General features: G+C 42.9%; 1 protein-coding gene across 1 annotated transcript in view; it reads right to left on the reverse strand.

The window, feature by feature from the left end:
• The window catches only part of lhfpl7 (LHFPL tetraspan subfamily member 7), a 113,289-nt gene extending 91,931 nt beyond the window's left edge, over positions 1-21,358 (reverse strand). The window contains exon 1 of the mRNA XM_084075288.1: positions 20,585-21,358. Coding sequence (XP_083931414.1) covers positions 20,585-20,899 — 315 coding nt within the window. The 5' untranslated portion in view covers positions 20,900-21,358. The remainder of the gene's footprint in view (positions 1-20,584) is intronic.
• Positions 21,359-22,031: the final 673 nt, after the last annotated feature.

Raw genomic sequence — 22,031 nt, forward strand, 5'->3', positions numbered from 1 at the left:
AAACTTCTGGGAACTCAGATTAACCCGTCTGTGTCTCAGAGGAGGCCTTTTCTTTTTACCATTTTATCATGAGCATTAGTGAGGACCAATTATATGAAGATGAAAATGGCTGAAGTCGTCCTATAAGGAAGTAAAAAATGGTAATCCACAGACAATAATATAATGTTCTCCTCAGTTGGGATGTCTACGATAGACATGGCAACACACTTTGCCTTTCTCTACTGATTCACCATATTTCAGGGCAGGGCTTTAGGATACAAATGTTTTTTGTCATCACCATCACACTGAAATTACAGTATACGTGGAGAAAAACAGGTCGCCCACATTATTGCTCAGTGCCAATACCCTTGAGAGAAATACCCAGACCACTTTAACAATGTAATAGGTCACTGTGAAGAAGAGAATACAAGGTGAAGTGAGAGGGCACTGTAAATCCACTGATAAGTGGACGTGATGAGTTTGCCATATTGTTCAGCCAGTGTGTGTGCGGGTGGGTGGGTGTTTTGCGTATCCTAATGCTGCCCGCCAAGGTCCTCTCTTTCTGTCCCACAACCCCATCAATGATCATCATTCAGTAAACTAGCAGCAGTCACTGATCCAGCTTTTGTCATATTCTGTTCCTGGCAGCCCCATTAGATCTGTAACATGACTTGTCTCTGGTGGTCCTGACTCTCACTCACACACACACACACACACACACACACACACACACACACACACACACACACACACACACACACACACACACACACACACACACACACACACACACACACACACACACACACACACACACACACACACACACACACACACACGTTTAGAGGAAACCTTACAACGCTGTCAGAACACTCATACAACCCCCCTCACCCTACCTCCCCTCTAAATTAATGTGCTGAATAATAGATCCATCTCCTCATTGATCATCACTGGGCGGGCCAGACAGTGTGTGTATATGTGCAGTCTGTGCACACACACATGCATGTTCATAATTATACGTGCTGGCATGTGTGCTGTGTTTATGTGTGCACAGTCTGCAAATACACACATGCACGGGTGTTCATAATTATACATGTTTAATTGTGTGCTCTGCTGTGCATGTGTGTGTGTGTGTGTGTGTGTGTGTGTGTGTGTGTGTGTGTGTGTGTGTGTGTGTGTGTGTGTGTGTGTGTGTGTGTGTGTGTGTGTGTGTGTGTGTGTGTGTGTGTGTGCGCGCGCGTGCGTGGCCAAGTGTCTGACAGTCCTCTCAATGGCTGACAGAGCTGAATATGCAGAGTGAATACAAGATGGAGAGGAGATGAAGGTGAGAGAGCAGCAGAGATCAATCACCTGACAAGTGTCCATTCGTGCCTTGGGGATGGGCTGCAGATAGGACGTGACATTCAAGAGGACACAGGACGATTCCTTATTCCCCTTGCCCTCCCGACCACACACTGACGTTCTGAAGCCTGATTTATACTTCATTGTGAGCTGGCGTCGAGCACTGAAAATTGTGTCACGATAGATGTGCAATTTTAGGTGTGCGACACCATCATAAGACGGAGCATAAATTAAGAGAAATATGGATCCATTTTGCACCAACGTCATTGATTACATAATTTACAGTACGTCACAATTAGCTGGAGGCAAAACAAAGGAATATTGCACTTGAGGCAAATGGAATCACTTCACAATAGTAGAAAGGTTTGTTGTAGGTTGTAGGCTAGGCTGGCTACTCACCTCCTAAACATGCCATCTAGCTGTGATATTGGATTCAATCAAACGAGTATGAATGGATGAGAATCTTTTTTGCACACACACACACACACACCTTTTCCGTATCCGCTCTAGACACAGACCGGATCAGCAACCTTAAGCAAGTCGATGTTTATGTATAGTATATGAGTATGTTTCATATAAATGGTCATGTCTGGGTCAAGCGACACAGTTTATATTGCATGTTATGATTACCATGTATTGTTACTGGAAATGCAAATTAAAGCAATTTAAAGCAATCAATCAATCAATCAATCAATTACAAAACATATTATACCACACTATTATTAGGTTACACAGTTGTGGTAGAATTCTACCCTAAAATACCACATCAAAGAATCCAGAAAACAACTAGAAACTAGAAAAGTGTGCTCCTCTGAGAGCAGGGTTGTCTGTCTACCGCAAATTTTCAATGACAGTTTTAGACACATTTGGAACGGTATATGAGAAATCTGACTGATATATCTTGATCACATGACTTCAGAGATAATGTGTACTGATTTTACAGTTTCTCTCCCCATCTGTTGTATTTGAGAGTAATTAACCCTAATAGAGTAGATGATGAATACTGATTGGATTCCAGAGCCTTGTATCTGTATTACCCATAGATTAAAACAGGACTTTGCTTTAATCGCTATCCCAAAGGGAGTCGTACAGTAACATTAGACTGGTTCTCATTGTGATCGGGAATGCAGATTTCTCTTCCTGTGCCTGAGAGACAAGGGCCTCCCTGCTGCAGAGTAAGGCTTTAATGTGGTGTTGAGTTTTCAGAATCGTGGTAAATGAAAACATTGTGGGGGATCCCTCCAGTACAGTCCAACACATTGCTCTCTCTCTCTCATACCGTATAGGAAGATAACTGAACTGGAGCGAACTTCCAGTTTGAGTCCAGTGGGAGCAACACACACACACACACACACACACACACACACACACACACACACACACACACACACACACACACACACACACACACACACACACACACACACACACACACACACACACACACACACACACACACACACACACACACACACACACACACACACACACACACACAGCTATGGGCCACATTGTGTGTGTGTGTGTGTGTGTGTGTGTGTGTGTGTGTGTGTGTGTGTGTGTGTGTGTGTGTGTGTGTGTGTGTGTGTGTGTGTGTGTGTGTGTGTGTGTGTGTGTGTGTGTGTGTGTGTGTGTGTGTGTGTGTGTGTGTGTGTGTGTGTGTGTGTGTGTCTGTTTTGTGGGGAGTGTGAGGGGGTTTTTGGTTTGGGCAAAAGTTCATCCCACAAGGCCAGAACCAACCACAGAGCAGGAAATGGGTTCATACTGCAGGAACCATAGGCAACAGGCATAGCAACACAACCTGTTGTTTCTCTTCTTGAATCCCTGCAGGAGCCTCAACTGTCTGCCAGGACAATGTAAGAGCTGTGTGTGTGTGTGTGTGTGTGTGTGTGTGTGTGTGTGTGTGTGTGTGTGTGTGTGTGTGTGTGTGTGTGTGTGTGTGTGTGTGCCGCGCGCATGCGCGCGTGTGTGTGCGAGCGAGCGTGTGTGCGTGCGTCTGCTGCATATCTCCCTAAGAATGGATTTTCAAGCCTTTTTCTACACCACATCCACAGCGGTTGCCCTGGCCTGGCTCCACTCTGGCCAGGACCCTGCAGGCAGCTTGCCTCCCTGTCACAGCCACTAACCACCACCTGCTGCACCACCTGGAGCCCAAAGCCCACCGATGGCTTGGGAATGATGAATAAACCCAAAGTATCCTTCATCAATGAACCAACTTGTTTCTGTTGGTCACTCTAGCACGTACAGCACGCCCAAGCTGACCACACAGAGCCAGGATCATCACAGTGTACCTCCAGAATTTGGGAGTGGAGAGGATGGAATGACCTGCCTGAGTCCAGCCCTTGTGGGATCACCTTGGGCGTGCTGTACGTGCTGGAGTGACCAACAGAACGTTGGCTGACTTGCAACAAATCCTGGTTGAGGAATGGGATGCCATCCTACAGCAAAATGTATAAAAGTAATTAAAAATGGCCAATGAGTGTTGTTTTTCCTGTATTACTGTGGGAGAGTGCAATCATCCAATCCACCAAGCAACTCAAAACAAGGGTGAATACCAACAGAACAATATTGCAGGGGATTTTGGGAAAGAAATTTGGGGCGCTACCCACACGCTTAGCTGTGTTTGGCTCATTCCACGAATGGCCGATCGTTACAAGCTGTACCTCATTGTAAAGGTGACTAATCAACAATAAAAAATATACAAAATACAATATTGGTATTATCAAAAGGGAGAAATAATTGACCTAATTTCTGTTTCCGATCTTTTTGTGGGCAGTTCTATAAAATGTTTAACAATCGTTCATTAATCGCAATCTAGGCATAAGTTTGAAATAATCATGCATATTGATTTGAAGTCATATCGCCCAGCCCTATACAGAGTCACAACAACAGGTAGCGCAAGTCTCCATGATCCCAAATCTCCCAAATCCATGTTCATGCCACTGATGGTTATTGTGAGCTAGAGGCCTGCGTGCTGCAGGAATAATGGCGCCTCTGCGATAAGGATGTGCATATACCAACACCAATACTCAATTGGCTTTTGATGGAAGACATTGCCCAAAATAGCTCAGCCATGTGGGCCATAAGCATTCTTCTGCATTTCAAATATGCTGAACACATCTGACTTTCATTGTACCTAAACAACTTTTGGTTATTAACACAGGACAATCAATAAAAAAGGGGGAATCTTTCATCCGCAATGAGGTTAAATAAAGTTCTCATGCAGCCTAGTTGACATACACATAAATCACACTTGGAGTTTCACACCTAGTATAGTTCATGGAACGCAGGTGGAGGCAGACTGGCCTCCCAAAGGAGAAACTTCTTTACGCACAACCTCTGGTATAGAAGCACACACATCATCTTATGTAAGTTACCAGTGTTAGTGGCTATGGTACAACTGGGGGAATTCGTTTCTATTTTAAGAGTCACATTGCTCTGAAGACGACGGCTCCACACAAAGCCACTTCAACAACACTATACAAAGCAAGCAGCCTGCAGTATTGTTCAAATCAAAAGACACAGACAGCACGGGTAAAAGAAAAGCCTTTAAAAATGAAAACCAAACATCACTCATCAGTGATGAGGGGTTATGAACCGTGTTCCCTTTATAGGCTAATTAAGCAATCAAACATCAATCTGGCAGCCTACCCCCCCCCCCCCCCCCACCCACACACACATCACTTGTGTAGCTACCCAGCAGCGCCGATTCCTGCAAAGCAGAGGCACAACTATGTGTGTGTAACACAGAGCGTGTGTACCATCATCACACATCTCCTCTACACAACCACACTGATGATGAGTGCATGTCAAGAGGGCCTATAGTTCAACTCTGTACTGTACATGAGACAGGAGATTGATGCTCTGCCATCTTCATCTTCACTCCTCGATTCTCTAGCTTGGGGGCTTGGGTCCCATATTAAAGGCAGCAGTCCCATCAGCCACACAAAAGCCCCTTCTCTCTCCACTATTCGCCTCTCTCTCTCTCTGTCTCACAATGAAATAGTAGTTAAATGCCCCGAGGGTGGGGGTGTGGGGGGTATTTAGTAGCTGGTAACAGGGTCAGGTACGGAGGATAAAATAACCGTCTCTGCCCCGAACTTCCTCCCTGACCCCTGCCTCACTATGTCTTCTCTTCTCTCTTCCGCCCATCGCTCTGCGCTTCAGAATCCATCACAATGGTGGATCAGATCAGTCGGGTGGTAGTGAGGTGAGGGGGAGATCAAATGGCTAGTTTGAAGTGTATGGAATCCTTCAAAGCCCAGTTTAATGACGATATCCTCAGAGTTGAGGCAGAATATTATACCGCTCTCATAATGGGGGGTGGGGCAAGACAATGGGGATGGTGGGGGGGACAGTCAAAAGAAAGGAACCCCAAGCAAAGTCTCTCCTCTCTGCTTTGTAATACAATAATAATAACTATTTATAAAGGACATCAAACCAGGTCACCAAATGCTTACCATAAAACCAAATAACCAAATAATAATATATGTTACCATACCATATACATCCATTTATGAATGCACGGAATGTGTGTGTGTGTGTGTGTGTGTGTGTGTGTGTGTGTGTGTGTGTGTGTGTGTGTGTGTGTGTGTGTGTGTGTGTGTGTGTGTGTGTGTGTGTGTGTGTGTGTGTGTGTGTGTGTGTGTGTGTGCAGCCTGTCTCAAACATAACTTGAGCAACGTCTGAATGATTGACACTTGGCATGTGTATCGCTGAGGACCATAGGGTGTGTTGTCCTGAGTGGGAATTTGATTGGACCAGTGGTTGTCCAGAACCAAAAATCCAAACATCTCTGTATCGCCCTGTCTGTCTGTGTCCGGCTTAAGTATCATTCATAGTCGGACGTAAGGATACGTAACGAGCGCCGGCGCTCCTTGCGTTGTCGTTTTTTACTCCCCCTCCGTCAGTTACGGCTCCCGTTTTTCCGTCCGTTCAGTCGACATTCACCGTCAGGCCGACGCACGTTCGCTACGTTTTGCCTGTTGTACCACTGGGCTACAATGCTAGTTTCATAGCATTGTAACCTGTTGCCAGACTTTGTGAGAGAAATAAGTAACCAGGTCTATGAAAACAAGCCCAAAAGAATCGACTTGGCCACATATGAACAGTGGTGGAAAAAGTACTCAAATGTTTTACTTAAGTAAAAGTATCACTACTCCAATGCAGAAGTACTCTGTTACAAGTAAACGTTTGGAATTAAAAATGTACTTGAGTAAAAGTACAAAAGTATTGGTATCAGAATACTTAAAGTATCAAAAGTAAAAGTACAAAAATGTTTGAAAATAGCAGATCTACAAGCTACGAGCTTGTAGATCGGCTATTTTCAAATAGCTTATGTATGAAATAGGGCTAAAGTGGTTGATGTATGTTTCATAATATCATCATTTATATCTGAAAAGTAACTAGTAACTAAAGTTATCAAATAATTGTAGTGGAGTAAAAGTACAATATTTGCCTCTGAGATGTAGTGGAGTAAAAGTATTGGAAATTGGAAATACTCAAGTAAAGTACAATTACCTCAACATTTACTTAAGTACAGTACAAGTAAATGTACTTAGTTACAAAGTTTACACCACTGCATATGAAAATAGCAGATCTACAATATATATTAGAGAATGGTTTAAATAATAATTGGCCCAAATAAGCAACTACACTTTAGAAACAAGCCCAAATAAAACCGCAACCACCAATAAAAAATTGCTTGTTTGTTTACAAGCAACTATACAGAAAAATAAGCCCAAAGTCGCTTATAATAAGCAGACATGGCAACATTGGGTACGTGCAATCTCTCTCTCCTGAGCGACCATGCATGTGTCCGTAAAGAACGGACGGAATCCCGTACCGCCTGACGCACGTTAAAGACCCATCTAGGGACTTTGAACGGGCCTTAACTGGGAGCCTGTCCGAGCAGGGCTTTAAAAGCGATCAATAAAATCTTCTGAAGCTCACAGGCAACCAGTGATATCGGAGCAGATATCAAAGATCTGATACATTCAACCACCTTGTCAGTTAAAAACAATAAACCCAAAAGACATGAAAGACATTATTCACTTGGAACTTTGGAGGATTTAAACATTATTGTAAAATTGACCAGATTTAAGAGCTGGTCACAAAAAATCGAGGACTACTGTTGTATGTTTATTTTTGGCATGAATTAGATTAGAAAGATACTTACCTCTTGAATTCTAACCAACTTATTGTAAAAGAGGCCATTAAGACTTTCAGCTGTTGCTAGTGAACCTGAAGCCGTGTGTTCTTCCATCTACATTCAACCCTCCTACATTCTCTTTTAAAGTTGCATATATTCTCATTGATCCAGTACAATTCTGTATTATGCTTAACTCTGGATTTAAAAGGTGCTACAGCATCTAAAGTGGAGGTGCAGAGAAGATTAAAACCATTCATAATCTGAATGTTGGAATATATTAACATTAGCCAAAAAGATGGAGGAAACATTTGAGGCATAATTTCCATAAACAAATTGTAAAGTGCATAATGCGTGTCTGGCCCATTGTGACACATTGGAAAACACAATCAAATAAAATGCATGAGTGATCAGACACACAGAGATCAACCTGGTTAAGGGAGCAGATACCCTTGTTGTCAATGGACAAATAACAGTAAAACTAGAAAGATCATCAGAGAATTGCAGTCAGTAGTGGGACACATGGTTACACAATAATGTTTGCCGTTATAAATGAGACTTACTAAATGTCACATAGATAGAAGACTTGTTTTGTTTTGGTCTTCAGAGAGTGGTCCAATTAACGATCATGGAAGAAATCCAGAGGCTTCAAATTTGGAACGTGCTTAAGAATTCAGAGGGAGTGCCGTGGTAGAAAGTGGGCAAATAATATACCTAAATCATTGTGATAATTAGTATAAACCTACAGTATGTTTGGCACACTGATGAAATTTGGATACAAAGTCCAATCCTGAAATTATGGTTGAACGTTTTCATCTACAGGACTCGGAGAGAGGGCACATAATGAGAGGATGAGTATGCGAGCGAGCAAGAGAGAGATGTAGAAGAGTGGGAGGGGAACGGCTGCCTGTTCAAAGTGAAGACAGAATGGTGTATTCTCTATATTCTAGGACGGTTGCCCCAGTGGTGCCATTAAACGTCTGCTGTTTTATCTACTTACTAATCCACCACAGCTCATCTTCTAAGCCCTCTTAGTAGGTGAGCAAAATATATTTGCCAATCCATAGATATATCAACATAAGTACAAGACAAGAGTCAGTCTGTAGTAAACATGAATATAAAAACATTCTGTACCAAGCTATTCTAATCATCTACACTCAGGTGAAAAGTTAGACGTAATTTAACACAGGCAATAACAAACAACTTTGAGGACACGTACTAAGTGAACTCAGCCTACCCCACGAATGATAGAGGTAAATACATTTCAGAGAGTGGTTGGGCTAATCTAATCTCTCTCATGCTCCATCTGAACCCACACAGCCCAGATAGCCAGCCCCAGCTAGCATTTTCATGTATGCATGCTCTGCTCTACCACTGGTCCCAAGTGCACAATTCATAATTCATGCAAACAATACCATAGCAACTGGAAATGCTACTATAACTGCACCTCCACCACACTGCTCTGTTTCATCAGTTAGGCAGCTTGGATAAGCCATCGGCTCCATCCAAGTTACAATATACTAGGCACTCTAAATGCTCAACCAGTTTAACCTGTTGTGGATTGAAAAAAGGTTCATGGTACTTAAGGGTGATATATACTCAGATGTGCTCCGGTGTTGCCCACTGAAAATAGCCGATCTACAAGCTCACTCACTAGTGTGTGAGTTTGCAGATCTGCTGTTTTCGATTAGCAACACTGCGAAGGAGTACACGCAACGAGTGTAAATCAGGCTTTATTCTGACTTTGAACTTTGTCACATTGAGAGCAAAATTGTAAATTGTAAAAATATCAAATATAACTAACTCTCTCACTCTTAATACATACTTGGTTTATGTATGTATTAGTTATTATTAGATTATTGGTTTACTTATGTATTACTTTATTATTAGATTACTATTTTTATGCATTTGATGTATTATGTGTATTATGATGTATTATCTTGTGTCCTTGCTTATTGTAAATCGCTCTGGATTAAGAGCGTCTGCTAAATGCCTAAACTGTAAACTGTAAACTCCCAAATCGGAATAGCTCTCTATACAGTATGCACATACAAAATAAATCTGAAGGATGGTTTTAAAGACACTAAAGAGACATTTGAAGATTAAGCAGAAGTTTGTTTAGTTTAGTTTTTTACAGAAAGCAGGTTGAAGATGGCTATATTAAGTGTTACCAGGTTTGGAAAACAGTTACATCATGGTGGTACAATGATGTCCTAAGACAGAACTTCAGCTGAATCTCAAGTATCCCAGCCAGGGTCTCTCCTAAAGAGGCATGGAGTAAGAATGATGCAACAAGGTGCAGTGCTCCTTCATCCTTACATGATGAGGCCATTATTATGCAGCAGGTCACTAATTACACTGACTCAGCTGCTGCGTATTAGCTTGTGAATAGACAATGAGTTTAAGTTGTGATTAACCATTTATAGTGAAAAATACAGATTCAGTCTTCATATGATTTTTTATTTCACCAAAGGAGTATTTTAATTCTTAAATGGTCAACAGACAAGCTATCCTTATAGAACTGCCTCATGATAGAAAAGCAAAGCAGCTATAAGTTAGTTTGAATTGAATTCTACCATATGTGATAGAATACTACAATACTAGCCATGTCAGTTTCCAATACACGTTACATTGATTGGGCTCAGTTTGAGAGTAAAGTCAACCTTACATTTCAGCTTCCGGTTGTTTGAAATACTAGATTATTATATTTAAAACCACCACATATAGTCTCAGAGACAAATAAAGATAGTTTTTAAGGACATCTCTACAGTTCATATGACCAATGGCATGAACATGAACAATTCTAGAGCCAAAGCTTGACATTTGAGAACTAATCCCTTAGTCTGTGACTTACAGATTGATTTCAGATTTACAGTCCGGTGCCACACCAAATGTCACTGAAAGTGAGACTGGCAAATAATATCAGACAATAAAGCAGCAACAACAACGCAAGAAAATATTTCTTTCACCAGGGTTGTCAATTATTGAGTAATAAGCTGTAATTATGAGGTTAATCTAATTCTGCCCACAAAACAAAAGTTAGGCTAGAAGATAGGTCAGTTGTTTCAATATTATAATTCCCTGCCTGCCTTCGAGGAAGTTAGCAGACGGCAGCCCGAGGGCAGGGTGGCGAGCTGTGACAGCGATTTCTTTCAAAATAAACTTGATGAATTATCTGTCACCCAATCTTGTCTTTTCTCTTAGAGCTGTATGTTGTCAGACATTTTGTCTTCTACTCTCTGAAGGATGCACAAAACAGATGTTTTATCTGCACATTAAATGCCCCAGCTGCAACAAACACCAAGTTCTGGAGTGCCTTTTTTCTATTTTCTATTTACAGTATACTGTGTAAAAGATTTATAATCAGAGCATGGAGCATCTTCATGGCAACCAAGTCAGCGGATTTCAAACTGGGTGTCATTCACAAAGCCCTTGTTAAATTTCTACGATATTTTTGTATAAGTCTGCTCTTAAGTAAACACCTGTCAGATTCATGAACGTGTGTGTACAGCCTTGATTTGTGGGCTGTCCGCTGTCCTTCATCGGGATTGGGAATGGACAATTATTGTATTTTTAGCCAATGAGTAGCCAATAATGTTTTACCTTTTTCTCCCCAATTTAGTCATTATGCCAATTGATTCCTCCCCACACACATTTCTTCACTGCTGTCGTATCCTACTGACTCACCTGCCAGTGAGGAGCCCCCACCAGGAGGACGTGAAACCTTCGTTCTACTCCTCCCACCCAACACTCCCCGCTGACAGGTGCCGCCCCCAGCCCGTAGGAGTACGTGCAATGACCAATATCACCCTCTCCGCCCGGCTTCCCGGCCCCGAACATGGGCCCGACAAAGCTGGATGCACCACGGTGAATTCGAACCCACAACCTCCGTGGTGGTGGGCAGTGACTTTACCACAGCGCCACTCGAGCGCCCGGGAATGGACAACTTTAAGACAAGATACATGTTCATCAGAGATTAACTACCGCAACGTTGGAGGTGCATCTGTGGTCTCCTGCAACATTAAGGTATGATAGGCTTGTGGAAACGCTCGCACGAGCATCTTATGATCGTTAACACGTTTTGTGAATGAGGTCCATTGATTGGAAGTTTAGTGGTTGATGGACAGTCGGCTGGATGGGAAAACAATACCAAAAAACACCTCATAATCACAAAATATAGTCCATCACAAAATCTCTATTACAGACTACATTAAAGACACAGGAGTACATTAGTGTGTGCATCTGTGGTAGATTTACCATAATATTGGAGCCGTGAGGTGTTCTGTCCTGGTATGTTGGACACTATTATCAATGGCCTCTGTGCTTTGACTACTGATGGGGACCAGCTCACGGCTACAACAGACTCCTATGCATCAAGCCAAGTGAGCCATCATTTATGTTAAAAAATGGAGGAAGGCTCCCTGTTAAATCAATACATAAACTACCCTCGGGATTCACAATGAAGGCGGTGGAAGTGACAGGCCGCTTAACAAATGGACAGCGGCCTCCCGGAACACGCTGACTCAGCATGTTCCCTAGCGAAGGAAACAGTGCTCCTTCGCTCTATCCCACCCCTTCTACTATTAGTCAGACAGCTAGCTGTGTCTGCCTGGGAATTGCTGATCAGAGGGTCTTAAATATCACAAAAGCAAAGTGTATAATTCATAAGAGAGAGAGAGAGAGAGAGAGAGAGAGAGAGAGAGAGAGAGATATTGTCGCTCAAAAGCGTCAATGGATTTTCTGATGATGCCAGGACATTTGAATAAACAATAACCATAAAGTCCATCATTTTTCGGACCTGAACGGGCAACACCATCACTTCACATTTTGTGTTAGTGTTTAGGGCTGGATAGGAAAAAGCAGCAGAATATCATCGTATACTGCAGGTAACACCCACATCCATCAAGCCTGACTAGATCATAAATTCCCCTCCATTTCAGTCAGACCGATTTCCTCTCCATCTCATTCCTGGATGGTTATAAAATGCAGATCAACATGTTTCCATCGCTCTCCCTCTTCCTCTCTCTCTCTCAAAGCCACCGGCTCTATCCATCATACAGACAGCTGTTCCTCCGCAGGTTCAATCCCAGTCCCTTATATTATAGCACCGACCTCTTGGCATTTGGCACCTGCTGCCTGCCACACTCCCCCAAAAGCCAGCACAGATCCCAAATCCCACATGTAGGAATTTGTGACAAACCTCTTTCAATCACCTGAACAGAATTTGTTTGAGATTGGATTGCCCTCTAAGCTGACCCAAAGCCAGGAAGGCTACATCGCAGACTGGATCAGTGTGTGGTAATCATACTGGAGCAAGCAGTGACCAACTGCATTCATCTGTTTACATACCTATTTTCCCCAGTAAAAGTGTAAATTGAAGAAAAAAATTCTTACACCTTGGATTAAATTTAATCCAAGGTGTACAACTATTTTCTTTTGGTGGAGTATGGACAAGCGTAACAGCAGAATTGGGATGCCTCCACCCACGTCTATCTTTCAGATATTATTCACTTTATCGACGAAACTAGCCACCGTTAATTTTGTCAACAGTCTGAACATGACCTTGAAGTACATCAGTGTCTCGTGAGTATGTCTGGGTAACAACTTTGTACCTCACAATCTATTTCATGCTAGGTTAGCTGTCAGAGAACCTAGCACGTATTTTCTCGACTAGTGTCACAGCCTCCTCCCACACAGCGCATAGCCATTTTTGTGATAATCTCTAGCTAGTACATGGTAGGCTAAGGTGAACGAACACACAATCAAATACAAAGACCAATACTTGCCAACTGAGCCTTGGGCCAAGGATGAGTTTGTCCCATAAAGCAATTGTTGTGAAATACTTGGCTAGGCAGCATGCCAGCGCCAGCCCAGGCAGATGATGTGTGGTTCTGCTGCAAACCAGTCTCATGAAAAACGATTTGGGGGAGTACAGGCCAGTAAAACACCAAAAGGCCTGTTTATTTTTTATTCCTATACTTTTGCAATCTGGACCCTATTTTCCTTGTTTATAGCATGTTTTTAACAGCTTAACATAGTTCATCTGGTTTTGGTATTTTAAAGCTGAATGAAGCAGTGACTCTGGTATCAAGTTCAACATTTAAAAAAGTGATGACATTTCTATCATCATTCATAACTAATCAGAACGATAGAAACTAGGAATATGGAGCCCGGGCTGAAACAAGACCAACTGTATAAAAGCCCCTCTAACAGATCAGTATAGTAGGGTTCATCCTCCTCAGAACTTGAAAGTGTTCAGCAAATTCCAAGGCAATCCAGTGAGCAGTTTATATAGTTTTATTTCCAAGCAAGATATGGTGTTTGGAACCAAAGTGTGAGACGGACATGTGTCATTATGCGCTGGAAGATTTGGCCTAAGGGTGGCACTAGAGAAAAGGCCATGATCACCAAAATCATTAGGGTTCATCCTCCAAATCCAGCCAGTAGTTAGGCTCTCTCGCTCTTCATCTTTTGTCTCTCATAGATGCCATAAGCCTGTCTGCATGCATGGTGTGTCTGAGGCCATGCTGGTGACCTGGAAGAGTGGTAGGCTGTACAAGATGCTGGGGTCAGTAGAGGCAGAGACACGGCAGAGTATACACTGCAGAGGCAGAGGAAACATTGCCGAGGCAGATGGAAAATGCACTCGCTCTTTCTGGAAGGTAGAGAGGCTGCTATTGTACTGAGATGAGCTTATGAACGCTGCTGACTGGCTGCTATTCTGACTGATTGAGATATTTTTTCTCTCTCTCTCGCTCGCTCTCTCTCTCTCTTTCTCTCTCTCTGTCCCTCAAGGTAAAACCTTGAGAGAAACTTGATCTGAAGTAAAGCACTGGAGGACACATGAGAGTATGTCAATGTATTTGTAGTAACCACTTAAACCATTTATAATGTGTTGTACGTCAAATAGCAAGTACAGTAGATATAATATTTTTGCCAAATGTTGGCCTATTTGACCAATAATGTTAATGTTCATGTCATGTTCACCTACTATGACATGCCCAGAATAGGGACGCTATGGTTCATGTGGTTAAACTGCACCGAGGGTTTTCGAAGTCTGAGACAGTGGGCGTCCCTTCAGACAAAACTCAGAAAAGTAATTAGTGCTCCTGGTCGTTTGTTTGTATGCTGTATTTAGTGCAACTTTTATAGATAATGCCAAACAACCCAAACATTGTTGTAACTTTATGCGGGCCGGGCATAAGTTACATCAAACTTCCTCCTGACTGTCTCTACCACCTTTCACCGTCTGTCTGTGCCTCCTCTGCAATGCTCTGGCACGTCACTGGGGAGGCGCAAGCTAAAACCCCTGAGCTTCAGTGTGTTGGGTCCCCACCTGACCCCTACTACTTTATATAATTCATAAAGTCTGATACTTTAGTTATACTTTATAGTTTGTTGGCTTTAGCCCAGGGAAGTTTTATTATTCATTAGCCTGCCTCTTTCAGTTGCTAAAAATGGATGATGGGTATACTGTAGTGCTATCTATCTTTTTTCATATTCCCTAACCCCCCCCCCCCCAGCAGGACTCTGAACCCCTAATTACCGTATAAGTGCTGACATGGACAGCAACTATACTGTACATCACATCACTGTCTCTATGGATCACGTGTGTGTGTGTGTGTGTGTGTGTGTGTGCGCGCGCGCGTGCGTGCGTGCGTGCGTGCGTGCGTGCGTGCGTGTGTTGCACTGAATGTTCCTATGTGCCTGTACTCTGGGAGCTTCTAAACAGAATGAGGTCACCAGGAGAATATAGCCAGACAATTGCCTTCGCCAAGCATACTTTTTTTACTGCTCTGATACAGCTCTCATACAGTCTGGGCAGCCTCTCATGCCCCATGGGGAAAATAGGAATACACACCAAGCACATTAGGACCTCATAACATCATCTATAGTCAGACACGCTTCTCCCACAAATGGCTTTCACCACAGAGGTATCCCATTAGTCGTGAAGTGAATACGGCCAGCCCTGACAAGACAGAGAGGACAAGAAAGCAGGGGAGGGGGAGAGGGAGAGAGAGTGAGAGAATATAGAGGTTTTAATAGTATGTACAAAATGCCAGCTTCCAGCAAGACCAGAATGAGCGATTTTGAGATCCTATCCTAGAGCAGTTCTGCAGTCCTTTGTAGGAGCTGCATGGTTGAGATGGTGTGCATCTCAGTAAGTGACAGGGAAGCCATTGAGCCCTGTGCCATTGTAATATGTGGGGCCTTGTGGGGCCTTGAATGCAGCAGTGGAGGACCACCCAGAGGATAGCCATTCTCTTCTTTTATGCTGTTCAAGGAAACAGAGTGAGTCTCTACCTTATCCATCATTCCATTAGGTTCAGCAGGCTCACTGGTGAAACCCTGAGCTACCTGCTCTCTCCAAGAGAAAAAAAGATCATGTTCTGGTTCAAAGAGTTCATTTCATACACAATAAAAGGTAATAACTAGAGTGTGTTAGATCTGTTTGACCACTTGAACTCTTGCATCCCTTCTGCAGTGAACATTCTGCAAAAATATCAGATCTACAAGCTCATAACCTAGTGAGCTTGTAGATCTGATATTTTCGGCAAATATATTTATTGCCCTTGGGAATCCGGGCAGCTAAGCCCTAACTAGCCCTTGGGAATCCTTGCAGCTATTCTCAAATGAGGTACCATTTTGCAACATCAGAGATTTTTGACACTGTCAGAGCATCAATGAAAGTAGAGTGAATCATGTTAACGTAAGACATACTGTAAGGATCTTGGGGCAGTTATATTTCTCTGAACACAGAATGCACAGAAGATTTGGTTATAAGAGAATGACTAGGAATTGTAGTAATGCAATGGGCTTACACTAGTTGAAAATCCAATTTGACTGGACATATTTTTTTTTACCAGACAGAGCATTAACAGTATAAAATATGGCATAGGATTAAACATAAGAACTTTAATCATTTGACGCTAAAAAGCGCTTTTCTGTAAAATGCAGGAGAGTACAGACTGTGTTGCAGCATTTTACAATTTAGAAATGTCAGCGGAAGTGATTTTGTGTGTGAAACAAGAAACAACCAATAACCTTGGGAAGAACAAATCTGGTAAACTGAATGCTTGGATCACAACCTTCTCCACACAGCCCCCGATCAAATTAAAGGGCTAATATATGTGGTGTCTACATGAGCTACTCAAAGACCATTACAGAATTCCATTCAAAGACGTTTCATTTACTCCAAATAAGATGTGGCTCGCTGAATGGTGAAATGACATTTAGTAAGTCTTGCAGGGTTTATATTAAAATAAGTGGGAGGATATTGTGACACTACGCCTTCTTGGCAATCAGACATGGGGGAGACTAGACATCATCAGGATTGTTTTTGTATACATTTCTGACTTGTCATGGTGCCAGATTCTGAGAGAAGACATACGAAAGATTAGCATGGACTTGAGACACTTTCACTGTTCTTGGAGACCAGCCATGACTCTTTTAAGCTACAACACCACTCATTCAGTGAACAAGTACGGTACGAGAAATGCAAACACACAAGCCATCACACAGAGGCGGGAAACACTTTCATTTGAACATGCACACTCACTCGCACACACACACTTTTTCCACTGAAAGTACATTCAGATATGCCCTTCACACACAGGTGTGTGTGTTGGAACTGTTGGACTAAATACTACAGGGGACACACTAATCCAGCTTCAGAGTTTAGTACTGTGGAGTGGCAGGGAGCATATAAGCTGTTAACAAGTTAAAGTGAGGGTGTTTTCTGACAGGCGAGCTGCACCCTCCTCCTGCTCCTCCACATTTTACCTACTGTAACAGCAGGTCACAGTAAGGTTAAACCTGCTTCCCTAACACCTGCTGCAGCCAGCCACCACAGCACAAACACAATTTTTTTAACGCACAAGAGCGTGGGGTGTGCGCAGGATTAACATGCTAGACACATATATTACACCAGCTCAGTGGTCTTGTGGTTAGAGTGTCCACCATGAGATTGGGAGATCAATCCCCGGCCGAGTCATGCTAAAGTTTATAAAGACAGTACCCAATGTCTCCTTGCTTGGCACTCAGCATCAAGGGTTGGATTGAGGTAAGTCCCTGCAACATATCAGCATCATGTAGAGGGGCTGTACTACTTATACATCATGGCTGGGAGATGTACCTGTACATCAAGCCGCCTCACGCTACAGAAACAGGAGATAGGCTCCTGACCCATGGGCTACATGATGGCAACATATTTCCTTGCTCTGATGTAAAATTACACAACCCAGCAGCAAGATATGGAGAGAATAACCAACAGTAACATTAGTCTGAACTACTCTGCAGAAAAGCAGTGTTTTATCTACATAAAACACTGCTTTTAGCCATTGTCAAATATTGATATAGATAGATTCTTTATTAGTCCTTGCTGAAATTCCTTTTGCGCCAAGCAAAGCAAAGCAAAGCAAAGCAAAGCAAAGCAAAGCAAAGCAAAGCAAAGCAAAAAGCAAAGTTTGTTGTTTACCCAGGGTGTCGGACTAAGCACGAAGCTTGTTTCCAGCCGGACCCTGCATGGAAGCCTTGCTCAAGGGCTATTCAGCGGTGATTCATGATTGATGAATTGGGGAATCGAACTAGGGACCTTCCGGTATCAAGGCCGCCCCTCTAACCACTAGGCCACCGCTGCCACTAGCAGGACACAAAAATCACACAATAATACATAAACAAATCAAACAATACATTGACAATACAAAAACACATTTACACAACACATTCGCTTACAGAGAAGAAAGTAGATTAGTTAGGGGGAGAGGCATCACATTATGCACAGAACTGAGGTAGGGCCTATTTGTTCCTAAGTCCTATACTGGGACAAATGATCTCTGAGCCTGAGCTTGCAACTTTAGTACTGTGTACATTGTCCTGATGGCAAAAGGTGGTATTGACTGTATAGTGGGTGCGTTCGATCACCAGTAATAGCTTTCCCCTTCCTAAGTACCCGGGTCTCATACCATCTTACAGTATATATGCTATATAAGTGTGTGGGTAATAATGTGCTGCACTGATGAACTGTAACTATTTTCCTGGTCTACCTCTAGCCTAACCCCTGTCATCAGGTCAAGGTCACTATACATGTCGCTATAAGTGGCAATGACAATCTTGTCAACATTTCGGCTCTATCCTGTCAGACGCACACCACACTGGGGCTCCTCAATGCCAGCCAACATGCTGGATGAAAGCTTTTGACATGGAGAGAAAACAGAAAGCCCCGCACAAACCAGAGCGCAAAGAGGCCGAGCACGTAGGGAGTCGTTATTCACTTCGTTTTCTCCCTCAGCTAAGTCACGTGATCCTCAGCGTGCAGCTCTCGGGTCAGCTGTAGCCAGTTCCTCATCGCTGGAGAGTGGAGACAGCACAGGCTAACGCACCAGGGCATTTTAATCAAACACAACCAGAATGGAACACAGGCAGGTCGCTGTGGTTGATGGGAAGTGTGCGTGCTTGGGTGTTTCTGTGACATGCTCTTGCATAGATGCATGGGTCTGCATGCACATTCACATGAGTTTCTGTTTGTTGTTTGAGTGGGTCATTGAAAGGTAGGGTTATTTAAAAATAGAGGGCATCAGCAAAATGTGCACATCAGCGAAGAGTGGTGGGGTGACCAAATGGGCTTGTTGAAATGTTAATGGCCACCTTCACATTTATTAATGGCAGCAGGGAGCAGGGTGCTGTACTTAGCTTTTCATTGACATATCTATCCATGTAAAAACGAATGGAAAGAATACAATAGAAAAACTACCCCATCAGGCTCTCTCTGCGTACCTGACAGACAAAATGCTTGGCTGAGTGACTGCATGTTTTTGGCTTATAATTAACTGACTCACTGCCTGAATTGCCTTGCTGATAACTTGCCAAGCAATGGAACTGTTAAAGTAGTCAAACAGCCCACGGAAACTGCTGGGATGCGAACTGAGGTGAAAAGAGCGATACATACAGAGGCTTCTCTCTGTCCGTTTCTGTTCACTGTACTTACATACTGTATTGCACCCAACTGGTTGAAGTGCACACATTATGATGTATAGTGTTTCATCATGTGTGCACTGCTTGCCTTTGAAACAGAAAACAAAACAAGCATTGCATTCTTCCACATACCCTTCATTCTAAAAATCACAAAAGCAATGACTTATTAATATCTCCCTTTCAAATGCTAATTCTCATTCATACATAAATCATAACTCTAGCTGCTACAGCTGGGTTTTATTCAGGGTGCTGCCAGGGGGGGGTCTTAAAGGGCTGCTAGCCGTAAAGAATGACATTTCTTGCAGGGAACATCAAGCAGCCCATGTCTTCTGAATGGGCTGATTACCCGGGTTCCAAACCGATTTCAAGCAAGCACATCTAAAGATTTACATTTTTCTTTTATTAACGAATGCTTCAAAGTCTTAAATTCAGTTGAACTTTTTGAGGTCCTGCTGAATGCACTGTCCTCACTCTTCATGTGACGTGTTGATAGCCTCATGTGGAAGCTACATTTAGTTGAACTGCTTCTTGATCTTGACATGTGAATAATTGTGATAAACTGAAGCAAGGCAACTTGCATTACGAATATGCTGGTCACCTGCATCTGTGTCTCTCACTCCCTCTCTCTCTTTATCTGTCTTTCTCTGGGGATCTGTAGATTCCATCATTGGATTATGGATACTTTCAGTAGCTGCAGTATACCAACTTGATGCACTGTAACAAATTACAGCTGCTACTGACACCTCTGACATGTTCATACACCCCCAGATCCATGAGCAATTCGTTTGACTATTATTCCAAGTGCATGGAGCAGTGGTTCTCAAAGTGGATTTCAGGGACTCTCTGGGTTCCTAGGGGGGTTTAAATTGACCCTTGCAAGTATGTAACTCTGACAGTATACAAAAAGGACCCAAACGGGTCCATTTGGTTCCATTTATATACTGTCAGAGTTAAGGGGAGACCTTGAAATGTAAAAGTTTGAGAACCAGGACAAAAGCCAATGCCTCAGTCACTCAGCATCCATTAATGAATTGTCACGCAGAACTTTAATATAATGGCTGCTATATGACTGCCTCTTTTGTTTATCCTAATGTTATGTAGCCCATGCAGTGGCCATGTGGATGTATATAGGTGGATCTGTACCTGCCAGGAGCTTGACGGGATCTCAGCGAATTTCCCCAGTCCCCCAAACGTGTAGCATCTGTACATGTGGTCCAGGGACTCTGAGCAGTGCCACAGTAAGCCGAAGCTCACAGAGTCCTTGTTCTTCAGATGGTCCTTCACGATCCAAGCAGGGGATATAAAACTAAAGCTGCAGACGGCGACCAGGACGGACGAGAGGAGCACCCAAAAGCAGCCCACACAGCTGAACATCCTGGCGGCTTGGGGCATAAAGCCCGGAGACAGATCAATCCCAATCCCGGTGTGTTTCTTCTCCCGGTACAGCAGTGAATGCATTAGAGCTCATACACGCTCAGCTGAGATCAACTTGAGCTGCACCTGACAGACACTGTAGACATCAGCGAAACATGCGTCAATCAACACTGTAATATCCGTGGACAGGAATACCAAAACGTTCGCCCGAAACACAGTGGCCCCGGGGCAAATCCGGCGGTATTCACCTGGTATTCCTAAACGTAAGCTCAGTTAAACTATGCCTAAATCTAACCTTATTCCGGAACGTAACCGAAGTAAAATGGTGCCAAAAAAATAACCTTATTCCTAAACTTAACCTCAGTAAAACTATGCCTAGCCCTAAACTTATTTCTAACCTTATCCTCCTCAGTAAAACAAATACAAGAACCGCTGGTCCACCAAAAAAGGGGGGTGAGCGTATTTTGGGGCGAGTCTTCCGGTTACCTCCGTAAACTGTCGTGTTTTGATTTTTAAATGGAAAAAGAAACAACTCGAAAAATATCAAAACCGGACTGAAAATCAAGCTTCCCGTTGTGTTAAAGTATATCTGTTAAAGACCATTGAAATTCCGAAATGTGATACAGATACATAAAATGTTTGTCACACCCCAAAACAGAGATGCGCAACTGTCAAATCTATTCAATATCTGGTCGTCGTGAAGGATATGCGGTTAATTCCATGGATACGAAGAAATAGGAACGACTTCGTTATATCGCAGGTGTTTTGTTGGCTGTATTCGAGTGACTTGCTTTCTACCACACTGGGTGGACTTTTGTTTTAGAAACCGTGCGTATCGTGTTGCCAGCAGCAAGCCTTCACTGGTCCCACGTTGTACTGGCGCGGCTCGTTGCGCGCAAAACAGTGAGATGGGCGTCTCCTCTCCTCTCCTCTCCCCCGATGTAGACATACTCCGTTACAAGTAAAAGTGCGGAATCCAAAATTTACTCGAGTAAAAGTATAACATTTTTGGTATTAAATTAAAATGTACTTAAAGTACCTAGGTAGAAAGTAGGCTACTCATTATGCAGAATATCCCGTTTCACAAGTTTCACATGTATGAAAATGTATGAAAATATTTTTAAAATTGCAGATCTACAAGCTCACAATGCATTTTCAAATGGCCGACATATATATGGGGGTGAAGTGGGTAATGTGTGTTTTGTAATAATAATCA

The sequence above is a fragment of the Gymnoscopelus microlampas genome, assembly GCF_963454915.1.
Source record: "Gymnoscopelus microlampas genome assembly, chromosome: 12".
NCBI lineage: Eukaryota > Metazoa > Chordata > Actinopteri > Myctophiformes > Myctophidae > Gymnoscopelus > Gymnoscopelus microlampas.